The 24282-nt window shown below is 33.4% G+C and overlaps 1 protein-coding gene across 1 annotated transcript; it reads left to right on the forward strand.

Moving 5' to 3' along the window:
• Positions 1-4109: 4109 nt before the first annotated feature.
• Arr2 (arrestin 2) lies at positions 4110-23220 on the forward strand. Its single transcript, XM_081757175.1, has 8 exons — positions 4110-4231; positions 7605-7726; positions 10640-10771; positions 12534-12740; positions 13376-13564; positions 15869-16057; positions 17511-17679; positions 21916-23220. Exons 1-8 carry the CDS (start codon positions 4165-4167, stop codon positions 22062-22064), a joined length of 1224 nt encoding a protein of 407 aa, XP_081613301.1. The 5' UTR covers positions 4110-4164; the 3' UTR covers positions 22065-23220.
• The last annotated feature ends 1062 nt before the right edge of the window (positions 23221-24282 follow it).

Raw genomic sequence — 24282 nt, forward strand, 5'->3', positions numbered from 1 at the left:
TCCTACAAATGAACATTCTGTATTTATAATGCAACACGCATACTTGAGTCTGCACCCTTCTTCTTTAGTAATACATAGTGACTAAGCCTTTGTATTACCTCTGTTCCATATGGATCAGGGATGATCCTTTCACCTTTGGCTTAAACGTGTATAATGTTTGTTAGATGGCCACTAACGATCTTTTATTTATCTCTGTAGAATAATATGTCTTCTTAACACAACTTTATGTCCAATTTGGGAAGTAAGTACTTTCCAGAGGACACAGAGCACAACTGGGTCGTGAATTCACTCAACACAGAGAGTCCACCAAATTTCACTACCCGAGAAGAGGAACAGCTTATTGATCTCTCTTCAGACAGCACATTGAAGACCAAGTTCCACTCTATATCGTTGCCTGAATTTTGGAGCTCAGTGAAAAATGAGTATCCGGAATTAAGTAAGAAGGCCTTGGAAGTGCTTCTTCCTTTTTCAACTTCCTATCTCTGCGAAACCGGATTTTCAGCAGTGGCGGTGATCAAATACAAATATAGGTCAAAACTAAATCTCCAGAAAGAGATGCGTCTTGCCATTTCAAAATATGTGAAGAGATTTAATAAATTATGTGACTCAAAACAAGCTCATACATCACATTGCCTTTGCTCAGCATTTAAATGTGTCGGTTTTTGTTATGTAAATTCCCTCTCTGGTCGTATTTTTCAATTTTAACATAAATATCTGACTTATAGTTATTAACATCAGCTAATAACATTAAAAGGTGTACTCAGTGTGTACAATGTAGATCACCTGTGTTAATGGGATATTTTCATTTGTGATTAATAAATAAAACATAGTTTATCATAGTGATAGTCTTTCTTTTAGGAATACTTGTATTTATGTTGTTGACACATTCCATTTTAGACAGGGGAGGTGCATTCAGACTTTGGTGGTTGAGGAGAGCCTCAACTGCTAAAAGTTTGAAAACCCCTGGCTTAGTAAATTGATATAACTGCATTTTCTCTTTTAATGGGGTTCTTGATATCACTTAATGTTTCATAATGTTCTATTTTTCGTTAAGCTAAATGACTAAAGAACAATTTTATATACTTAAGAAATATGAAATGAGATATTTCAGTTTTACGTCCCACGGTTATACCATGTAAGCTAAAGGATATGATTATAATAAGTGGGGCCGCGGTGGCTCAGTGATAGAGCATTCACCTCTGGTGTTTGGGGTCCCGGGTTCGATTCCAGCCCCCGCCAAGTGAACTTTGTGGTGGACAAACACCGTGTGCGTGGGTTTTCTCGGGGTTCTCCCACTTTCTTCATTCCACCATTTTATTCATTACTCATCATCACCGTCTCCTTTAGTCTAACCGGCATTACCGTGGGACGTAAAACTCAAAGATTTCATTTTCATTTTTGATGATGATGAGAATGAATGAAAAATACTGTATTGAAGAAAGTGGAAGGGAACAGAAGAACCCCGAGAAAACTCATGCACACGATGCTTATCCACCACAATGATCGCTTCCCCTCGAGCTGAAATCTAGGGTAAATGCAGGTGGACGCTCGGCCACCAGCTCCTTCAAAACTTCCAAACTCAACATACACTTGTATACTTTCGCAATAAAAACAATATATACTTGTTTAACAGGAAAATGTTTGATGTAGCATGAAAATATTATCTTAGACTTCATCTGTACTCTTTATCTTATAATCCTTAGCCTAAAGGACATAATTGTAGGACGTTAAAGATTTTCTTTCTCCTATAAAAACAATCTAGTTGTATAATTTTTTCTGAAAATATAGGTGGAAATATTTTACAATTACATATCATCTTTACGGGTGCAGATATCCGTTCAATACTACATAAACGTAGTGTCTTGTAGTATTGGACTTCCACCCCAAAGTTTGGACCCCTCCTAACAAAAAAAAAATCTGGGTGTGCGCTTGGTTTTCACCAGTGAACTGAATGTATTTTAAATTTAATTCATAAGTTTGAAATTTGCTTGTTTATAGAAATGAAAATATCATGTTTTGCCATCCTTGTATAGATACAGTATATCACTCGATACATCACATTTAAATAATCAAATTGACGGGCTTGAAGGTGAATTATCATGCGTAGCTTTCGAGAAAATCGTGAAACACAAATTTTTATGGCTTTAAAATGTATGTCGTTCGTTACCAATCTGATACAGTTCATAGCTTTTATTGTACTGGAAAAGATTTTTTTTTAATTAATTTATCTAAGTTTCTATTCTGCTGGAAAAGTTTTTATTATTAATTTAAGTAAGTTTCTATTCTGCTGGAAAAGTTTTTTTTTATAATTAATTTATGTAAGTTTTTATTCTATTGGAAAGGTTTTTATTATTAATTTATGTAAGTTTTTATTCTGTTGGAAAAGTTTTTATTGTAATAAAAATCTAAAAAACAAAGTTAAAAAAATACATGTATATATTTTATTTTTAAAAATTACTCTAATGTTAAAAAACTCTAAAATTGCAAATATCATTTTTGTATTATTATTTTATAGCAATTTAAAAATGTAAATATTAGGTAATGTAACAAAAAAAATAGTCACGGGCGATCACGTATCCTCTCATATCATTTAAAATCATTAAAGAAAAACAAAGTAATTATAGTGGACCTCAGGGTCCAAAATGATGCAATTTTTCTAATATAAAAGGAATACAAAAAGACAGTGGAGGGAGGTTCACATTAAAACTTAAAACAAAACCTCCCAATAATCGTAACTCGAAAAATGGGTGGACGACGAAAAACTAAACTCAAATCCTATTTAATGTAAATTATATTTTTCATTCACAAAACGCTGTTATTTTAGTAACCCAAGTTTTTAGTTTTGGTTTCCTGCAAGAAAATTAAGCCTTAAAATTAATGGCTATCTCTTTTTATATATAATCATTAAATTATTTTTTATAATTACCTATAAATAAAACATTACATTTTAGCAAAAAAATAATAAAAACACTTGTCTTTTATTTTAAATACCATCCAATAGCTTATTAAATTAATAACAAATAATAACACTCATCCTCTCAATAAAATATAACCGCTATACTACCGAATTATTTAAACATTATTATTAATTTATGTAAGTTTTTATTCTGCTGGAAAAGTTTATATTATTAACTTATGTAAGTTTTTATTTTGCTCGAAAATTTTCGTTATTAATTTATGTAATTTTTTTTTGCTGGAATAGTTTTTATTGATTTATGTGCTTTTATTGTGCTAGAAAAGTTTTTATTATTAATTTATGTCTGTATAAGAGTTATATAAACCGTGAATTAGCAGATTGCATCTATTGTTTAATTTCTACTAACATTGACGCATACTACTAGGATAGATGTCTTATCTGTTTTTCAACGCTTTTTATTATTATTTTCTGCTTTTTAGAGCCTTGTTTAAATTATTCCATCGACGTTTTATTTCTAAATAACTCAAAATCGTAAATCGTGTCTCATTATATTTTTGAATAAGACAAATCGTCTCATGCATAAAATTTCCTTTTGATATGATCTGATTTTGTGGTTAACGTCACTTTCAGCAGCGAAGCTATATGAGCTGAGGCGTGGACCTACAGTTTAACGTAGGATCCGAACCACATGAGCTCCCGCCGGGAAATGAATCCAGGTCTCTCACGCGAAAGGCGTGTATACTAATTGCTTAGCCATGAGGGAGATAAAAACTTCTTTTTAAGGTTGGTTATTGTTAAGATATTTTCATAAGTCTCATTAAACATTGGTTGTTGGTTGAAACTTATTAAATGTATCATACAAAATGATAAAGTATGTGTAAACCTACCCTACAGTTGTTTCATGCTAAGTCAACTCCGAAAGTTCTATGTCACCATGCACGCTAACCTTTTCACTACATGGGGATTAGTAAAAAGAAAATAATCTTTTCTTTTTTTCGTTACTTGGAGGGGAGAAAATGTAAATCTTTAGTGAATAATCTTAATGTCTACAGTGATTCAGCACTTCTGAGTGGGGTAGAAATGAAAGCAAATTGGAAGAATCATGGTGTATTATTGTAGGTGGCACCTTAATATCTTAATTTAATTTTCGACGTAGGCCGAAGATTAGGAAACCCTTTGACTGTCTATAAAAGTACTTAACGGAGACCAGAACAGGTAGTCAGAAAAGGACGCGTTGAATTAACAGAATGCTTCCTTTGCTATGTATTTTGTATATCGTGGCTGTGAAAGTTTACAAGAAAACTACACCAAACGGTAAGTAACAACAAATACTTTAAATAATTATGTTCTTATGTATATACCTAGGTATAGGGGTCTATAATTCTTATAGATAGCTATCAAATTTTGTTTTGTGATATTTCTTATCTGTGAAATTGTAAAAAAAAAAAAAAAAAAAAGTAAAATTTGATAGTTTTTCGCTGTGTCAAATCAAGGTAAGAATTCAAAACAAGTGGGTTCTGTTTCATATTGCAAAACTGTGGTAGACTTCCAAATTATAGGGTCCAATATACTAACCAGAAGTAATCCGTTCCGGTTTCAATAAGTATATAAGGCGAGAGGAAGATAAATCTGCTATTGGGATGATATATCAAAAATATTTATTTGCTATTTCTTACCGTTTTTGCTCGATAAGAATGTAATATTGCGTAAAACCGAAAGCGACAATTTTTACAACTTTCGACTTCAATAAGGTAATTGATGCATAATTGAATCTATTCTTAAGACATTAAATTCCATTTTTTAAAAAAAGTTCCTCACTATTTGAAATCACTTTTGTACTATGAAAATCAACATTAAAACCGGACGCTATAGTCAATTTCAGCTACTTCCGGTTTAGAATAGGGATAAGGGCAGATATGGGGTCTATTCTTGAGCTGCTGAACATAAGGATAAAGTTTCCCTGTATCTTTTACTAATTTTGCTCCATTATGATGAACATTAAAACCCGAAGTTATAGATTTCTAGCACTTCCGCTTGGAATAGAAGCATAAGGATGGAGATGAAACCTATTTTTGAGATCGTTTTTTTTTAAAAAAAAAAAAGTTTTTCGCTATTTTTTTACCACTTTTGTTCTACGAAGTTTAATATTGAAGCAGGAAGTTGAAGTGCATTTTAAAAAATTCCGAATTTAGTATAGTGATAAGGAAATACTGTGTGCCACAAAATTCACGCAAGAAGCTATTTTGGTAGAAAACACAGATTTATAATTAAAAATTGTAAACTTTTTATTGATTCATAAAATATACAGTATAGGGTTACGTATGAAATGGCATATCAAGTAAATGGCCTCCATACTGAAAAAAAATCAGTAATTAAATTACCAAATATCAATGTAAAATCATTTATCCCTCATTTTGTGAGCTGATTTAGATTTCCTTAGATTAAATTACAAATTTTTTTGTTTATATACAAATTTACAGTAAATTTACAAGAAAAGTATTTTTATTAATAAAAATGTAATTTTACACCATTTCATATTTGTAATTTTACTTTATAAGTGTAAATTGATTTACATAGAGGTTTGGCGACAGATTGTCACCGTTTTTTTTTTTTTGTAAATTTAATTTTGATTTTTTTTTTTTTTTTTTTTTACAGTGCTCGATTTTGTTGGCACATAGGTCTACGCACCATTTTATTGAAATTTTCCATGACTATTTTGCATAAATATGGCTGAATTTCATTCACACAGCGCTCAATTTCCTCCTTCATGGCGTGGGTGGCCGTGGGGTTGTTGGCATAAACCTACGGTACCTATGGACTTCAATAGGCTTCAGTTCTGGAGTCAATTGAACTTCATAAGTATGAAGATGCATAGGCCTATCTTTCGTGAGAATACGCTGTAGATATCTTCTTGAAATGTCCAAATCTTGACCACTGTGCCGAGTTGACGTTTCTGGACTCTCAGGAACACTCTCACGAACTGCTTTGATGTCTTGTGTTAGGATTAGGATTTATATTTCTGGGCTTTCGGCATCTAAGGCCATTTAGCCCGTAACATTTTGAGGGATGAGGCCCCTCGGCGAGCACACTATCCAGGGAAAGGGAAGGAAGAAAGGATTAGAGAAGGAAGAACTCGCCCTGGGCATTTGCCTGGTGTGAATGAGGAAAACCCAAGAAAAACTCATTCATCGGGAATCGAATCCGGGACCGCTCGCACCGAAGGCGAAAGCGTTAGCGACTACGTTACGCGGAGCCAGCTACTCGATGTTTTGTGTTGAAATAATTGTTGGAAGAACGTTCAGAGTGTTTAAGATCAGAACTTGATCCAATCTTCCTAAATTTTTTGGCTCTTCACAGTTGATGAACTTTATTTTGATTTGATTGTTAGTTTAATGTCCCTTTCAATTGTGAACTGCCAAACCTTCATTATTTTTAAAATATTAAGCAACAATGAAAACACCTTGTTCTTTCGTGTAGTGCTCCATTTTTAATAACTCTGAACTGTCAGATGTTACATTTTTGTTCTTGTTGTTGTTTTTGGCAATACCTTACCGCACAAATTTCGCAAAATTGAAATCTTGCTTGAATTTTGGGACACCCGTTAGAAAGAGTATATTCTTCAGATGCTAAATCTATATAGATAGGAGCACCAGTTATAATGATGTATAGCTAACAATTTAGTTGATGATTTATGAGCATTTGCTAACCTATTGGTGACACCTCAGAAATGTATTATTATTAGCTGATCTACCAACAATGCACCTTCACGGCAATTTACTTCTCAAATAAACAACTCATAGTGAAGGAAAATGTTTCTCATTTGCAGATACTTTCTTTCACTATAAATGACAACTTTAAAATTTCATTGGGTGTTTCGAATGGCAGGACAATCAATATACAACAAAATACTAATTACGGTAACGAAACCTAACCTAGTCCGATTTAATCTAAGAAGTCTCAAAACAATCTCTTTAGTTTTATTTTCGGAGCTACTCATAAGGGAAACAATAATAATAAGAGACAAAATATTAAGGAACTTGTCGAAGATACAATTCTATTATTGTATTATTTCAAATGGCCACTTATTGTATGTTTTGTGATGAGGAATTTTTAAAAAAATGCCTGAGCTATTTTAGAGATAATTTTTTTCCTTTATCTTTAATTATTATGTTTTACTATATGTGTGTTGTTATTGTCCTAGGTACCAAGAATTCTGATAATTAATTATCCCTAAAAGTTATATAGGAAAGTATATACAATGAACCTCGAATGAAAGAAATGGAAATGACTAAAAGCTTAATGTAAATGATAAACGACAAATTTTATTAATTATTTTTTAAAGTGCTTTTTGATTGTAATTGTCAACCGAAGTAAACTTTCTCGTCTTTTTATTTTGGATAAAAATTCAAGAAGTAGATGTACTATGTTAGTAAGTATGTTTAGTGAAAATTCGAATATATGTTTGAAATTAGAAATGAATTTCTAATCAATAAATACTTTTATCATTATAATTTTTAAAATTTGCATTACATTTTACAGATTCTTGCAGGCCATATTCTACATGTTCGCCTTATAATCTCTTAAAATTGCTTTATAAATTCTCAGTATTCCATTTGCAGTTAATTTAAAGGTCAGCACTAATAATTTTTAGAATCCAAATTAGTTGATTGTATTTTATATTTTCCAGGGAAAGTCACTGTCTACTTAGGAAAACGTGATTTCATTGATCACCTTGACCATGTGGATGCCATCGATGGCGTGGTGGTGGTTGACAACGATTACCTTAGAGGAAGGAAGATATTTGGACAGGTACGAATACAAATACGGATATGAATTAGAAATTAATACCTAAGTAACCACCTATTTTTGAAAAGCTCTATGCACACAGAACAGAAAGTGCTTGACATCTATATATTACGAATCGATATATATCACATTACACAATATCACCACATATTTTGGTTTCCAGCCTAATATTTCATTGGAATTACAGGTATCCTGTGTGTAGTTTTGTCCATTGACACCAATCTGTAGTCAGCACGAAAATGTATTCCTACACTCGCAATATACTATAAACCATTGTCAATAATACTACAGAGGATAGACCAACATAAGCAGACTCAAAGAACCAACGGGCCGATTTTAAGTGTAAGAGAGATATGTTCTTTCTAGCTTCAAAAAACATTATATTCATACCACACCCGAAGTTATTGACAATTTGATAATTATGATATATGTATACTTCCATTACTAGTGACAATACATAGGGAAAGTGGTGTAGTCTATACATGGGTTCATCAAGAAAAGTTCAACCTTCCAAGTTCGTATCTTTTAATGATATTTGCATATACATATTATTATGATATACGTGTTTCCCATAATATCTTGTTGAAGATGGAAGTTAAAACCTGGAACCCCTCTGCGTACGCCACTGCATGGGGATGCTCATATCTAGATAAATAACAATCTGGAAGATTGTCAACAAGATTCTCAAAATATTTATGTAAAATGAGTTTAACCTCGTGATTTTGTTTACTTCAATGCCTTACCTGTATGTCCTTAATGATAAAGAAGACAGCAATGCCCTTTATGTTAATTGATAAAGAAGACTGCAACCGTAAACGAAGGGTGAAAAAAATCATGAAAGATATTGTAAGTACAAATTGAAATATCCCAAGAAAGCTCATGCATATTATGTTTGTCCACTAGAAAATAAAACTGATTATTGCCATTAAATCACAGTAATTTATTTTCTAATAGCATTTGTTCTTTTCAAAGAGACACAGAAAGAAAGCATATTCACATTTTGTATTACTAATGACACTTTACAAAGCCTATACGTACTCTCGTGTATTTTTTTGTGAACATGGAAGATCATTGATTCAAAAACTGCTAGCCTAACTCACAATTAAGGTTTTACATTCCGATACATAACGAAACTGGATAGTCCATCATGTATCCAAGGCAGATTTCAGAAATATCTATCTCTTTGATTTTTCTAAAAGCCTGTAAGTCTATTTATTCCGTTCATATCTAAATCTGAACCCTGAACCAGTAATTCTAAACAGTCTTCAATATATTTTTAGCAACGTTCATGTTTCTAAATTCGAGGCATCAAAATAGGCAAATCAATGAACTGTAGGGTCTTCCCAAAATATATTGAAGTAGATTCTATACTGTGATTAAAATTAGTAGAACTATGTGTTTATGATGGTCTGCATAAAGCCACATGGTGCAGAAAATCTTCTTAACAATTCATGATCTGCCAACTCTGGAGATGTGAGATATTTTTATCTAATATTCTCTAGTCTTAGCTCGATTCTAAATAATATGCTGTACTTTAGATATAGTTTCTACACTAACAAACATGAAGCAACATACTCTAATTAGAATCTACATGATGTACTCTAATTAGAATGCTGAGTCGTGTATGCAAGGTTAATTTTAACCCCTTATTCGCACTCGCAGAGTAGACTGATCTGCTGAAGTTTGAACATGGTCCGAATGTAAATATATTAATCATATCGTATCAGTGATAATTTACTATTTTCTTAGTTGATTTCTAAAGTGAATTGCTTCTGGAATACTAATGATGCAGTTTCATGCTAAATCTTCAGTTACCCAGTTCCAGAAGCAGTTCAATATCAATGGATGTGCCATTGGTTTTATCACTGTTAAGAGTATCATCATTCTTTCGGCTGATTCGCTCACCGAAGTATTTGGCCTTATCATTTACAGTTGTAAAAGGTGTTCAAAGATCGCGACCACGATATTGATATCCACAGCAGGAACAACACGACCATCTGCGCAAGTGACATTGTCAGGATAAAGATAGGCTAAAGTTCCTTGCAATAGTAGAAGAGAGACGTGCCTAATCATCCAGGTTTGGAAAACTCGGGTCACTACAATAACATAAACGTTTCGATAACTGTGTCCAAAAGAGCAAGGAAGTTTTCCAGAAAAGTTGCAGTGACAAACTGAAGAGCAGGAAGATGGCAAAAATTATAAATCGACTTGAATTACTACTAGAAGCAGATCATCTGCCTAATATACCTTGATAAGTTAGCACTTTTCTAGGAAACTTATGTCAATCTGGTTCGCTTATACAAACGCAAAACTTCGAGATACCTCAAAATTAACATTTCATTTGTTGTAAAAAAAAATAATAATAATAAAAAAAATAACTACCACCTGAATTCAAGCCATTCTATTTCTGACATCTCAATCAAAAGTCATTAAATGTCCCGGGTTTAAATATATATATAGAGTCAGTGGTCAAACGCAACGCCTAAGGACCATACATTTCCCGCAGAAAGCCTGCTAAGAAAATGAAAGCCCTACTTCTTGTGTTGCAGTGGACTCTTCTATAGTGAGAATCTGGATGTAGGATGATAATTCAGAAGAATGGAAGATAAAATTCAGCGTAAAGGATTATAGTATTATGACGTTTTTTCAACATTTTGGACGCAATTTAACCCTTAGAATGTTAACGGAAACTATAATTGATACATCTAAATAAAATAAACTAGGTTTCTTGTTTGTCCCAGAATGAGCATCCAACCGTCATAACGACACTACTAATATTTTTGTTAATTGATAAAATATCACACTTGCTGCTTCCTTTACGTTAAATTAGCCGTCGATTAGTTTAATATCTGAGTTTAGTCCTGAATTTAGTAACTTAGAGAACACCAAGACAATATATTTTTTTTATCTTTCCAGGTGACGACAACCTACAGATATGGAAGAGAAGAGGATGAGGTTATGGGACTGAAGTTCAGTAAAGAACTGATCCTCTCACAGTCACAGATAGTACCACCCCCAACAAAGAGAGCTGAACTTTCACAGGTGCAGGTAAGTAAATTCCACTAAATGAGATAAATTCAAGTGTCTATTACATAACAATATTTTGTTCCAATGGAACAAAGCCGGAAATAATTCACTTGTGTTCAATTTTTTTTATTGAAATAAACGAAGGAATTTTCGCTCTGAAGCACAGCGTTCATAAATCTATTACGAAGCTGTGACTGTTACGGAATTATTTTCGTAGAAAATCATTTTTAAGGAAATGTATGTTAGAAAATTATCAATCATTCCTACTGAGAATTTGTATATTGAGGGGGAGTAAGATGGTGTACTCAACCATAAGTTAAAGAACTAACAAACATTAAAAGAAAAAATAGTTGTGTCTACTGTGTACCTAGACCCTCCACCAGCAATTCGTAGATTTTCCGAGAGAAATTTCTCATCACGACAGAGAAAAGTCCATTTCTTAGTTAAATTTTCCCTAATTCGTAAATGGTGTTTTTTTCTGCACTCATAAGAAAAAAAACTTAAAATATGTGATAAAAATGTGTGAAATACAGTATGTGCAATGGTTCAATAAGTAAAATAATCAGGCCACTCTTCCCAGTATCATTGCAAGATTTTCTTCTTGCTTGGTCTTTGTTTGTCTGAGATTCTCTCGACTGAACACTTACGACCATTAAAAACAAAATGCAACGCAATTCACTAGCATTTATAGTTACTACTTAACATTCGAAGAACAAGTAGGATTGCCAAACATTACAAATACGAAATGTTTTGTTCCAAAGTAGTACCTGGCTTTTGACCACTTTGGTCTTCGCACTCCGTCAATAGTGCCATGCTCTTCCATAGAAGCAGAAGAACGGAGAGACGGAGGTTCACTTAGCAAAGTCTCAAAGGTTTTGTAGGATCAGAAGATAATTGAAACATCGATTTTTTTCAACAGAAGGTAGATTAAATATGCGTCTATAAAATTCAGTCTGCAATTCAGAACAACTACTTTCCTAAATTTGTGCTTTTTAACGTTTTCTATAAATTTTTCCTACATTCGGAAAATTTCCCTCGATCTATGAATACTGACCGCTACGTAGATGAAGGAACAAATCGTTGACTATAATTGTGATAGACACAAGTGTAAAATATATCTAATAATGAAGATATAATTGTTATCATTGAAGGTGTAATGTCAATTATTGAGAACATTAAATGTGTACGATACAAGAAAGATTAATAGAAGATAAGTTACATGATGTTACCAGAAAATTAAACTTACGCCATCTATTTTAGGCTTGCCTAACACTGAACTTCTAATTAGCTGCATTGCTTCCTTTGTATCGCTACTTTAACGTTATATTATTTTCTGTATAATAGTAATATTAGTAATAATGATAACATTATTTTACGATATATATTAATGAAAAATAGGCTGGCTCAAAATAAACTTTAGAAATGTTTGTAACATTGTTAGATATTTCTTCATATAAGTACAAATTTCATAATTTGTATTAAAAGTGGTTTATAACAAAAGTGAATATTCGTCTATGTGATTCCCTCCACCCTTCCAAAGTGTCAATATGAGTGTTAGGTACAAATAGAATAGATGAGAACAATTTGCTCTAACTTCGGAGAAACCTCTATCTTTCCTAGTTTATTGAAATATGAATTCATATTTTGTAGTTGGCTCTAATCATATTTAACGAAAAAATGATACTTTTAAATGTATTAATTTGATAGAAACAACATTACTTTTGTCAATTTATTATAAAAAATCATGTAATTTCATTAGTTGTTATCTTCCTTATATTCTCAGGAGCGTCTAATACGAAAACTTGGACCCAACTGCTTTCCATTCACCTTTTATTTCCCCCCAAATGCTCCATCTTCTGTGACACTACAGCCAGGACCAAACGATGAAGGAAAGCCTTTGGGAGTGGAGTACGCAATCAAAGCTTTCGTAGCAGATAGTCCTGACGAGAGACCACACAAAAGATCTTCTCTTTCTCTGGCTATTAAGAAGGTAAAGATATTATTCATGCATGGTCGAATTACTAAGCTTACATGCTACACATTTAAGTCAAATATGTTCAAAGCAGTGTTGTTAACCTTAATAGGTGATTGTTTCAAGAAAAAGATAGTTTTCAGGAAGAAATGTGATAAAACCAAACCAGATTGATAAGAAAGGACTCATAGAGTTATGTTTCGTATATAAAAACTAGGAGAAGTAATCAGTTCGTCTCTCATCAAAGGTCGGTGGATAACAAGGAATAATTTTCTGACTATTTTGTGCTACTCATAGTTGTTTCCTTTACTTACCTTCTTCTTACAGTCCAGACACTTCGTTCGCGAGTTTCCTTGTTCCGTTCTTTCCTTACTTGTTCCTTCTAGTAAATATGTTGGTCAGTGAACATTCTATGTTGTGATTATAGTTTGCTTGTATAAATACTTCTCTGTTACTTCTTTCTGTCCATGATCTGTGTATCATTAATATTTCCGAAGTGTGTATGTTTCTATCACAAGAGTTACGTTTCACACAAATATTCTAAAATTAATCTCTTTAATCTCTTCTTTATGAAAAATGCTAGGTCATAGCTATTAGAATATCGTATACTTAAAAAGTAAAATGAAATCCATAAAATTAAAATGTTGTTTCAGACTCAGTATGCACCAATCACTCGAAGTCGTAGACTGCCAAGTTCTGTTGTAAGCAAAGGATTCACCTTCTCTCAAGGAAAGCTGAACTTGGAAGTAACTTTGGATAGAGAGATCTATTACCACGGCGAGAAGATATCTGTTAACGTCAGCATCAATAATAGTTCAAGAAAATCCGTCAGAGACATCAAGGTTGGTAGCTTCAATTGTTTCATGAAACTGTGAAATATGTGAAAGTTGTTAGGGTAACCTTTTTCAAAGCTCTATTCTGTTTAATTTTATCGACTATATGCTACCAAGGTCTTATTAGATACTTTTATAAAGAGAGCATACTATTTTTTCTAGAAACAATATATATATTTTTAATTGAAATTGAGGATGCGCGGTGGCTCAGTGGTAGAGTGTTCACCTCCGGTGCTTGGGGTCCTTGGTTCGATCCCAGCTCGCGCCGTGTGGACTTTGTGGTGGACAAATGCCGTGCTCGTGGGTTTTCTCGAGATTCTCCCGTTTCCTCTCACTTTCTTCATTCCACCATCTCATTCATTTCTCATCATCACTGTCTCCTTTAACCTAACCGGCATAACCGTGATACGTAAAACAAATATTTCATTTCATTTTTTTAAAATTGAAAATGCAGATATGGATATAAGTTCAACAAGAATTATTTTTGTGTACCTTCAATACTCACTATTAACATACTTTTATGTATTTTTTTAAAATATATTACCTACATTAAAATTCAGAGAAATTGCCACATATGTTTGAGATGTGTTCTTTTTCTTTCTGTTGTTCGCGGACGGTTATACCATTTTATTTTCCATATTTCGCTATATTTTAGATCGTCTTTAGGGTTAATTTTGGTATCGAAATAAATACGAACATAATAAACTAATACAAAAACTGTAGAATTATACTGTAAGTACAAAGATAGAAGTGCTTGTGAGTACATTACAAAAGAACACACCATATGCGTGATCTATCATCGTCATCATTTTTTCCATCAACTATTACACTGAATTCATTATATTACAAAACAATAATTAATAACAATTCTTAATTATATTCTAAAGATGGCTGGAATCCAAGTTTGCACCTGAAGATCGTAGCAATACGGTTAATGTACGTGACTTTTACGCAGGATTCCACAGGAGGAATCTGGAATTAATTAGATTTCTTGCAAGCTTGGTTTTATTATTCAAAACACAAGCATTATTAGAAAAAGAAACGCACGAAACATCAAGTGCGTGCAAAAGTATATATTTCTGTAGCAGCACATTTGGTAGGCCTTATGTACAGGGGCGTCATTTAGGGGGAGCAGGGAGGGCCATTTGCTCCCCCCTGGGTTTGAGATTTATATAGATTTTATCAATAGAATAGTAGTAAGTCAGTGAAAAACGCGAAATTTTACTTATATTAAGGGGTCTTGCCCCCCCCCCAAGCCAAATCTGAAATTACGCTACTGCTTGTGTACTTTGGGAATTGCACAAATTAAATTTAAAAAATACGTTGGCCCAATGTGGTTTAAGAAGTATGTTGGCCAACTAGCAATTTGCCGTCATTTATCCAACTGTTTCGACATCGCACCTCCAGTCGCAATTTTACTTCTTTCGTAAGGACTACGTTGCCAATTAAGTTGGTTGGCAGAACTGTTTAGTTCTGTGTAAATCTCAATTGACTGGTGTATTTTGACCTTTACAGTACAGCACAGTACGTGTGCTAAAAATCGATGGGAATGAGGAAATGTGTGAGTACAGCCAAGCATTGTAACGATGAACTTACTCTTTTACAAATCACAGTTAAACCAAAACAAATATCGTACTTGTTGTAGGTGTTTGAAATAAAAGTTGGGCTTTTTTTTTTTTTTTTTTTTTTTTTAAGCGATTATGTTAATCCGGAAATTCGCTTAAACGGGACTACAGTGCATGTAATAACTTGAAATAGTGAATGTTTTCTAAACTCATTTTACATTTCCGAAGCATTCCTTATAAGTACATTCTGCTAGATCACGTATATACACATTTGTCCAATAGATTTCTCACTGTTGTTGGTATGGTAATGTAAATAAAGGTTAGCGAATCAAATTAAAACAAAATCACTCTTTTACTTGTTTATGGTAAAATGCATACTGTTGTGCTGTGATTCGTGAAATTCTAACTGCTTGTAATAATAACTTTGTAACGGTGTATGGTAGACAAATCTTCCTTTGGTCCAATTAAGTCAAGCAAAAACTCAGAAACTCGCAAGGAAAGTCAAATTAAGATTAATCAATTTGTAAGAGCATACAAAAAAGTTCTTTGCTAATGCAGATCTCAATTGTTTCTATGAAATTGAAACTTTTAAAAATATATCATACAAATTTTCTAATAACACAAGTTTAGTATCGTATCTAGAATTTTATTGCGGAGATTAAACTATATATTACAAAAATAAAAAATCAAAAGTACTATATTTTATACTAAATATAATATACGATATTTGATGTTATTTCTATTTCAGGTGCTTATCATGCAACATTGTGAAGTAACAATGGTAAATGCTCAATTTTCTCGATGCGTTGCAAGCATCCAGTCTAGGGAGGGATGTCCGATTACACCTGGAGTCTCTCTCAACAAAATATTTTATTTGGTTCCATTGGCATCTAGCAATAGAGACAGAAGGGGAATTGCTCTGGATGGACAATTAAAGGTAGGAATTGTGTTTAACGGTTAAATGTTAAATGTATAGTATAAAACATTTCTACAAACGATTTAATTCTGTATGTGTCAGGCGTCCCATAAGATTTGGTCGAACCTTTTGTCTCAGAAGTAATTCATACATGAAGAAATGTTAAAACCCTTATTTCATTAATTTGAAAGCCTGACCTTTTGAGCTAACTAAATTCAACTAGAGGTGACACTAATAAAATAAGGCAAAGGCAATTCAAATTTTTTAATTGTAAAAGAATCGAGTAGCAAGTATATCGTTTTATATATATTTGTAAAATAATCAGTTTTGTACAAATTTATGTAGCCTCTATCCAAAATAGATGACAAAGTTCAGAATTTTTTTCCCGATAGAGTCAGGGACGTCTCAGTTGAACTAAAATTATTTTCTTCCAAAGACTTTTGACACTATATATTAATCGATATCCTTTAGTATTTAAATGTACTCCCATTGGTGACACCCTTGAATACAGACTTCAAAATTTTTCAACTTTGGATTTGTTTCTAAGGTAAAAAGATGGGACTATAATGTTTATGAAATAACCAACCTTTACTGATTGTACCCGCGCAGACTGAAAAGAAAACATGTGTACAGGGTGGACCAGAAGTGGGCGTACCCCCTTTAGTTTCAACAGTATAGTGTTAGTTATGGTAGAATGTCTGCACACAGTTACCTTGAAGTCTTAAGAGTCATAAACATCGGTATAATCACCATACTGTTGAAACTAAAGGGGGTACGCCCACTTCCGGGCCACCCTGTAGTATAACTCTGTATGTGCACAGAATACCGTCACTTGACACACTTATTCAATAATATCACTGCTGTTCACAGCTGTCACTGCATCCTCGTATGGTCCTCTCTTTTTGTGAACTAAATTTGTCTCAGAATTTGTTATGACCACTTCGTATCGCTAAATGTATTTAGGCCTACATACCACGAAATGACAAAATGTTTTTTTTTTTATCTAACTATACTCTAAAATGTAAGTTTTACTGTGTTTATAGCTAATAGGTAATACTATACATTTTATTATTATCTTAAAATTACCTCCAAGTATATGGAATATGGGATCAAGTACCTATAAATATTATGGTTGTTTTGTTAGACTTTAGTTTTAGTCATTTTTTACATGGTAAAGATTTTCAAAGTGTTAATTCTTGCTCTCAATAAAGAAAGTTACATAGTCTCTGGGCTGAAAAGGGAGTTAAAATTCAATAAACCAATTCAAAAGTTTTATATTGTATAACTATATTTCTCATTCATTGATTTGTATAATAATAATAATTTTCTTATCCTCTAAGGATATTAGTATAAAATGTATATTGTTCCTTAATTTCCGTTCTATTTACTTCCTTACCTCTATATTCTAAGCGTAGTACTTGAAATTTGTACTTCGTGTTTTTAAGATCTCATACATGTTTGATTTCATTAAAAGGATGACGACGTGAACCTTGCTTCGTCTACTTTGTTGGCAGAAGGCAAGAACCCTAATGACGCCCTGGGTATTGTGATCTCCTACTCCGTGCGAGTGAAAGTTAATTGTGGAACATTAGGCGGTGAGCTGGTCACTGATGTACCTTTCAAACTTCTTCATCCAGTTCCAGGTGAGTGAATTAAGTGATTGATACAATTCTCTCAATTTACATTAAAATCAACAATTTTCTGCTGTTATTTTATGCTTCGTAAGTGGTGTTGAATAAGTTATCTATCCGAATATGAAAATAAATTCGCACGGTAGACTTAAACTTATTAATTTTCAATGTAATCTTCGTCTTGGATCTCCAGAGAACTTAATACAGTTTTCAATGCAATCCTCATTTTGGATTTCCAGGTACTTATTATGAATTTGATTGTAATTTTCACTTTGGATCTCCAGAAACTTACGTAATATATAGTCTTGAATCTCCTGAATCAAGCTTTCTTAATTAAACAATGTCGTCTAGAAATCATCTTCTACAACGGGAATGTTTTTGAAATTCGGAGGAATTAAAAGCGATATATCTGCAGAATACACAGTTCAGTTCCATGTTTTTGCATTCCTTGATAGTAGTATTTGTGTTATATGATCACAAAACTATATACAAAATCGTTTTCTCGTTAGCGTTATATTTCCGTTATTTACTATTAAACATCATGATTGACATTCAAGGATATGTCTCAACCTTCAAGGCTCGTTCAGTTATATAACGATCATTACTACACTTACTTCCATTGTTTCATACTTTCTGCAAATAATTTGGTAACAATAAACAGTATAATAATTTTGAAAAGTTCAACATTTAATATTAATACTTACAAAAGGTTATCAAATGAACTAATAGTTTCCATGATCTTCCACACCATGGGGAAGTTTGTGAAAAGTAATCATGAGGTCGTAACGTAAACATCCAAATTCCTGACACATAGAGAAAGACCTGAAACACATCTTCGTTCAGGCTCATTTCCAAAATGCTCAATATCTTCTATTGTACATAATTCATTATGTATTTAAGTTATTTACTAAAATTTTAAAAAGTGTTGGGAAGGGAAGATCCATTCGAACTTATTTACGGAATGTATTTGGTGAATATCCTTCAGTAATTGAATAGGTCGAAAAATTTTGAATTTTGTTCATGTTTTGCATGACAATATGATTTTCTGAATAAATTGATTGCTTGGTTTTCTACATCACATCGGGTTTTATAGAGTGATCATAATCATTATGATTTGTAAACAATGAAATTGGAAAGCAATTACAGGAAAATGGAGGCGGAATGGGAAAGTTAAATCGCTAAAAAAAAAAAAAAAAAAATTAAGTTCTACGTCCAACGGTTATGCCGGTTAGGCTACAGGAGACGGTGATGCTTAGAAATGAATGATATGATGGAATGAGGAAAGTGGGAAGAAACGGGAGAACCTCAAAGAAACCCACGCACACGGTGTTTGTCCACCACAAAGTTCACTTGGTCGGAGCAGGGTTTGAACCGGGGATCCCATGCATCAGAGGTGAACGCTCTACCACTGAGCCACTGAGGCTCTAAATCGCTAAAAAGACATATGACATTATGAGAAGAAAAACTATAGAGATATAGACAAAATATGCAAAGCAATATACAAATAAGAAGTTGAAATTACTTTCATTGACTAAACCCTTGATGCTTTTTCTTTTATTTGTCACTTCATCTTTGCGTGTGATTCACCAGCAGTACTCAGTCATTATGTTTATTTCCCAATGACTTTGATAATGATGTTCGAGAGTTTTAAGAAACTCGTGGAACCGGTCATCATATTTCTCAGATGTATTCGCCAAATTATCCGAAAAAAAAAAACTATCTACGTGTGAAATTAGAAAATGTAGAGCCAGATTCGCCTTACATCCTAATTTTTTAAAATTCTGTTGCATATCTTTTACTATTTTCTTGGATTTAGGGTGCTTATTCTGACCAAGAAAATTCACAACATTTTTCAAACTTCTCCTAGCTGCTGATATATTTCCATCATTGTGCTTTCGAAATGTTCATCAGATGTCAACTTTCGTATATTTGGTCCAACAAATATCCCTTCTTTCAACAATGTAGCTGAAGATTTGAGAATTGGCAACATAGATATTTGATAGAGATTCCCGTTTTGTCCAACATTTTCACGTACTGCTCCATAAGCCCAACTTTTATGTATAGTGAAGGCAATAAAATGTGATGTAGGGCAAACCAAATGCTCATTCACGGTATTCTTCGATACCGCTGGTAGGTTTTCTCTCTTAGGCCACTCTCTTATACTTCAATGACAATCATATGCTTGGGTGTTCATCACAGATAGCAAGGCATATCTATGAACCAGTACCTTGATTACTGGCCAATAAGGATGCCGATAATTTTAAAGTCATCGCATAAAAGCTAATGGTGTTCTTCATATTTACATTTTGAAGGAGTATTTTCATGGTATTATATGATCCTTTTAAATGTAAGGAGTACGTAACTAGAACTGATGCTATCTCGTATTCAAACCTAGGGATACTGACTTCAAACTCCTCTTCGACGAATCTATAAATAACCTTTATTGCTTACTGTCATATGTCTGAACTCTCAGTTTTTCAACAGTCTGACGATGATGTCTTTGAAAAAGCTTATCAACAAAAATTCTATGAACTGTTTATCACGATTTTTGTACTAATTCCAGAAGTTACGTCGCGTCTTTCTAGAATCCAAGTCATTCATAAAATTATTAAGTTCTATTTAAGTAAGAGATCCTGGCTTATCATCATTACCACCCAGGGAATAGTCAGAAACACTACCTACCTTCGATTCAGAGATATTGATGTAGATAGAAAGGGATTACAAGTTCTGGACCACGAGGAAGAGGTCTAATCGCCAATTCTAAGTTCGGATGAACTATTTTGTTCTTTTGTTTGCTTGCTTGCTTTTTGAATACTTCTGCTTTGGGTATATAAAGTAACAATCATTAATCATCCACGTTTTTTTTTTTTTTTGACCAGCCATATCATGGGAATAACGAAATTCAAACACTCCATTTTACATATATGGATACACTCCACTTCGTTAATTGCTCCATACATACATAACACACAATACGTGAAGTAAATTACTTGTCTTGATCTCCGAGCTTTGTGCCAACTTTTCGAACAAATTCTGACATTTGTCGGTGTATTGTAATTACGATGTAAATTCCACATACGTACAGAATGTATCAGGGCTATTAACACAGTCTTCTTGACATTTGAGCTGCTCGGGGGAAGATAATGGTAAGCGACATTTTAAAACTACTGAATAAATTGGAAAATAAAGTTCAACATTTCCATGCAATGCATTGCAATTTCACATCGAAACAAGCTTTTCTTGCATTTTGCAGGCACATTTCCATACATCAATTACCTACATACTGTTCTGTGATCCAATCTAACCACTTCCACCTAATAACTCAATTTCAATTATGGCTGCGCTTATCACTCTCTTCCTCCGTGCCCTCAAGAGTCAAGACCATGTAACTTATCATTTGAAAAGCGCTACAATAAAGAACACCTCTTTCTTTTCAAACCTCACAATCCATGTCAACCTGGTATTGAACGCTCCTTGTAGATCCAGTAAACTTAATTCACTGTAATAAAATGCGTTAAAAGTTGACATGAAACCTACTCTATACAGACTTTTTTTTTTTTTTTGCATTTTCTGCATCAAATTTGCACATCGTAGAAAAACACATAATAAATGGGAGTTAAACTGGCCCGTGATGTGATTGGAGTTTTTCTTCAACTCACACCTGAATAGATCTGCTGTGTGCGTTGGTGCATTATCTTAAAAGACCATGTTGTTGTTAGGGAAGAACATCTGTACAATAGGATTCACCTAATCATTTAAAATATCCTCATAATCTTTGGCTATAGCTGGTCCTTTAAGGTTAATAGAACTAAAGGAATAGAATGAAATTGTGGACATATTAACGCAAAACCGCCATCATATTTAACCTTAGAAGGTCAGCAGCTCCCTTTATGCATCTGTGTATATAAAGCAGATCTATTTTTGGAAACAAATAGAAAAAGGGCTAAAAGAATCAATGCACCACGCATGTTCAATATTACTACCGGTATTTTACGAAGGTTATGTTTTGCAGTACACCAGTATTTTAATTATCTCGATAACATTCTCTGTATTTATACGCTCCGGGTGGTGAAAACGACTTTTTTTTTATACGATGTAGTTCATAAAATTTACTAAAAAAAAAACTTATTATTTTGTAGTTAGTATTAAGCAAATAATTAATTTACAAATCACTTCTAAGTTTGCAATTAGTGCAATTTTTTAAAACTGTAGTAAGCCATCGTTGTTGTGACTTCCTGATATTTTCAGGTTCTGTTGAAAGTGAAAAGGCTCATAAGTTGAAGAAAATGATCTCCATTGACCGAGTGCGTTATGAGAATTCCTGCTATGCGACTGACGATGAAGACAATTTTGTGTTTGAAGATTTTGCAAGGCTACGATTGAACGAGCCAGAATAAAATTGAATTTTCTTCTGCAGGAACAATACACTAGCAGGAAAAAAATGTTTATTTCATAATTTAATCTAAAGTGCTATTTCTAGCAGTTTAGTTGGTGTATGGTTCCGCCTATTATAGCTAATGTTATTTAAAAAATATTGCGCTAAAATAAAATTATTACCATTATAATTTGTTAACAATTATGTATGTGATTACAATGAAATAAAAATGAAAACTTTACAGGATATATTAGCTTAAAATTACTCCATATAAGAATAATACTGTATCTCCAATCTGTGTTTGCCAAAACTGTGTCATACTTTCAAGCATGTTCATAGGCGGATTTATTTACCGTCCCTTACGATGCACATTGTGTAATTTAGAGAAATATTAAGAAATATTTAGAGAAACATCAAAGCTCCTATCATTACGTAATAAGGTGAGCGAATGTCATGTATAATAAGTGGATTTTTAAAATAATATGTATTGAACAATTATATAAATTTATACACTTTATTGTTAATATTAGAAATTAATTTTGTTAGATAGGCAATATAATGTCAATGTTTAAGATCGTTTCAAATATAAATATTTAGATGAAAGAAATCACTAATAATGTTGTAAAAATATGAGAAACAATGATTACTATGTTAGTAAGTTGTAATACGTTGTAAGAAGATACATTAATAATATTAGACACATAAACCTTGTTACTTTTATCTATGTATCGGGAAATATTGTTGTATATTAAAATAGTGTAATCATTAAATGTCATTACATCTTTTTGGTGACATAAAAACTATAATTTTCACGGATATACCAGACATATGGAATATGTCAAATTCTTTAATAGTCGCATTTATCCTCAGGTTTGTTTGACAATGTTGCTGTATACATATGATAGCTTTATGAGATGTCTGGGTACAAGTCAATTTTCTTCAAATGCATACCTTATATAAAATAGAGAATGTAAGCTTTGATGTGAAGTAACATTTAGTATGAAATACCATATGCTCTTAGTTTATCACTTGTAGCTTTAAGATGTAACTAAACTTCTTCACTAATAGTAATAACATTATATATAAATTTTATATTTGTTCATGTTGTCTTTGTGATAGTAGTATTAACTGTAAGTAAGCAATGAATGAGATCATATAATAAAAATATGTTGTCTTAACTGATTGTTTTCATTTTCTATATTTCATTCCCTTAAATAAATTAGAACTTGGTGTTTAAATTAGGGATGGGCACGAGTCGAGCTAAAACTCGACTCGAATCGAAACTCGAAGCGAATTCGAGTCGAGTCAAAGGTAATTTTCTCGAGTCGAGTTCCGAGCCGAGTTACTGTTTTGAAATCGAGTTTCGAGTCGAGTCGAGTTTGAAAAATGGCTCGCTCGTTTAGCTCGTTTTAACTCGTTTTGAAATCATTGCCTGATTAGACTGGAAAGCGAAATCTATGAGAAATGGAAGCAGTAATGTGGAATATTTTTAGTGTTACTCACGAGGTGAGACACTGCTCGCATCTCGCCTCGTCTCGATTAACAAGACGACAATGGATTTTTATAACGAGACAGCCTCAAATGTCGTGAGCACTAACATAAGTATATACTGTAGTTCTCACCACCAAGGCTGAGACCTGCACGGTGAAAGCTTTGAGCCGAAGCAGAAACCCAACCCTTGTAGGGATGTTAACCGGCTTAGCTCGGTTCAACTGAGCGACCAGCTCGATCCGGCTTGATTGAGATGAGGCACCGACTGGGCTCAGTAAGCCATCGTCTCGAGCCGGCTCGGTTGGGGTGAGCCATCAGCTCGGTTTGTTTCTGCTCGTGTCGGCTTGGGTGGGTGAGCTGTTGGTTTGGTTAGATAGGGAATGAGCTGTGAGCCGTGCTGCTCGAGCCGTTGAGAACCCTAAACCTGGACGAAGCAGTTTTGAACATGTGTGGCCGGCGCCCTCTAACTTTTAACGTTTTTTGGTTCGAGCCCGGATACTTACTCCTCCAAAACTCAAACCCAGAACCTTGTAAACGATGTCCTTGCCTCCTATACTTCACGTGGGCCGTGGTGGCTCAGTGGTAGAGCGTTCACCTCTGGTACTTGGGGTCCCGGGTTCGATCCAAGCCCCCGCCAAGTGAACTTTGTGGTGGACAAACACCGTGTGCGTGGGTTTTCTCGGAGTTCTCCCATTTCCTCCCACTTTCTTCATTCTACCATTTCATTCATTACTCATCATCACCGTCTC

Source organism: Thermobia domestica, chromosome 5 (assembly GCF_964235325.1).
Source record: "Thermobia domestica chromosome 5, izTheDome1.hap1.1, whole genome shotgun sequence".
Lineage (NCBI taxonomy): Eukaryota > Metazoa > Arthropoda > Insecta > Zygentoma > Lepismatidae > Thermobia > Thermobia domestica.

Excerpts from the sequence above, each read along its gene's own strand:
- Arr2 (XM_081757175.1), top strand. The coding sequence starts at position 4,165 with ATGCTTCCTTTGCTATGTATTTTGTATATCGTGGCTGTGAAAGTTTAC. Across the intron at positions 12,741-13,375 it reads TTTCTCTGGCTATTAAGAAG|ACTCAGTATGCACCAATCAC; the intron begins GTAAAGATATTA and ends ATGTTGTTTCAG. Across the intron at positions 17,680-21,915 it reads ACTTCTTCATCCAGTTCCAG|GTTCTGTTGAAAGTGAAAAG; the intron begins GTGAGTGAATTA and ends TGATATTTTCAG.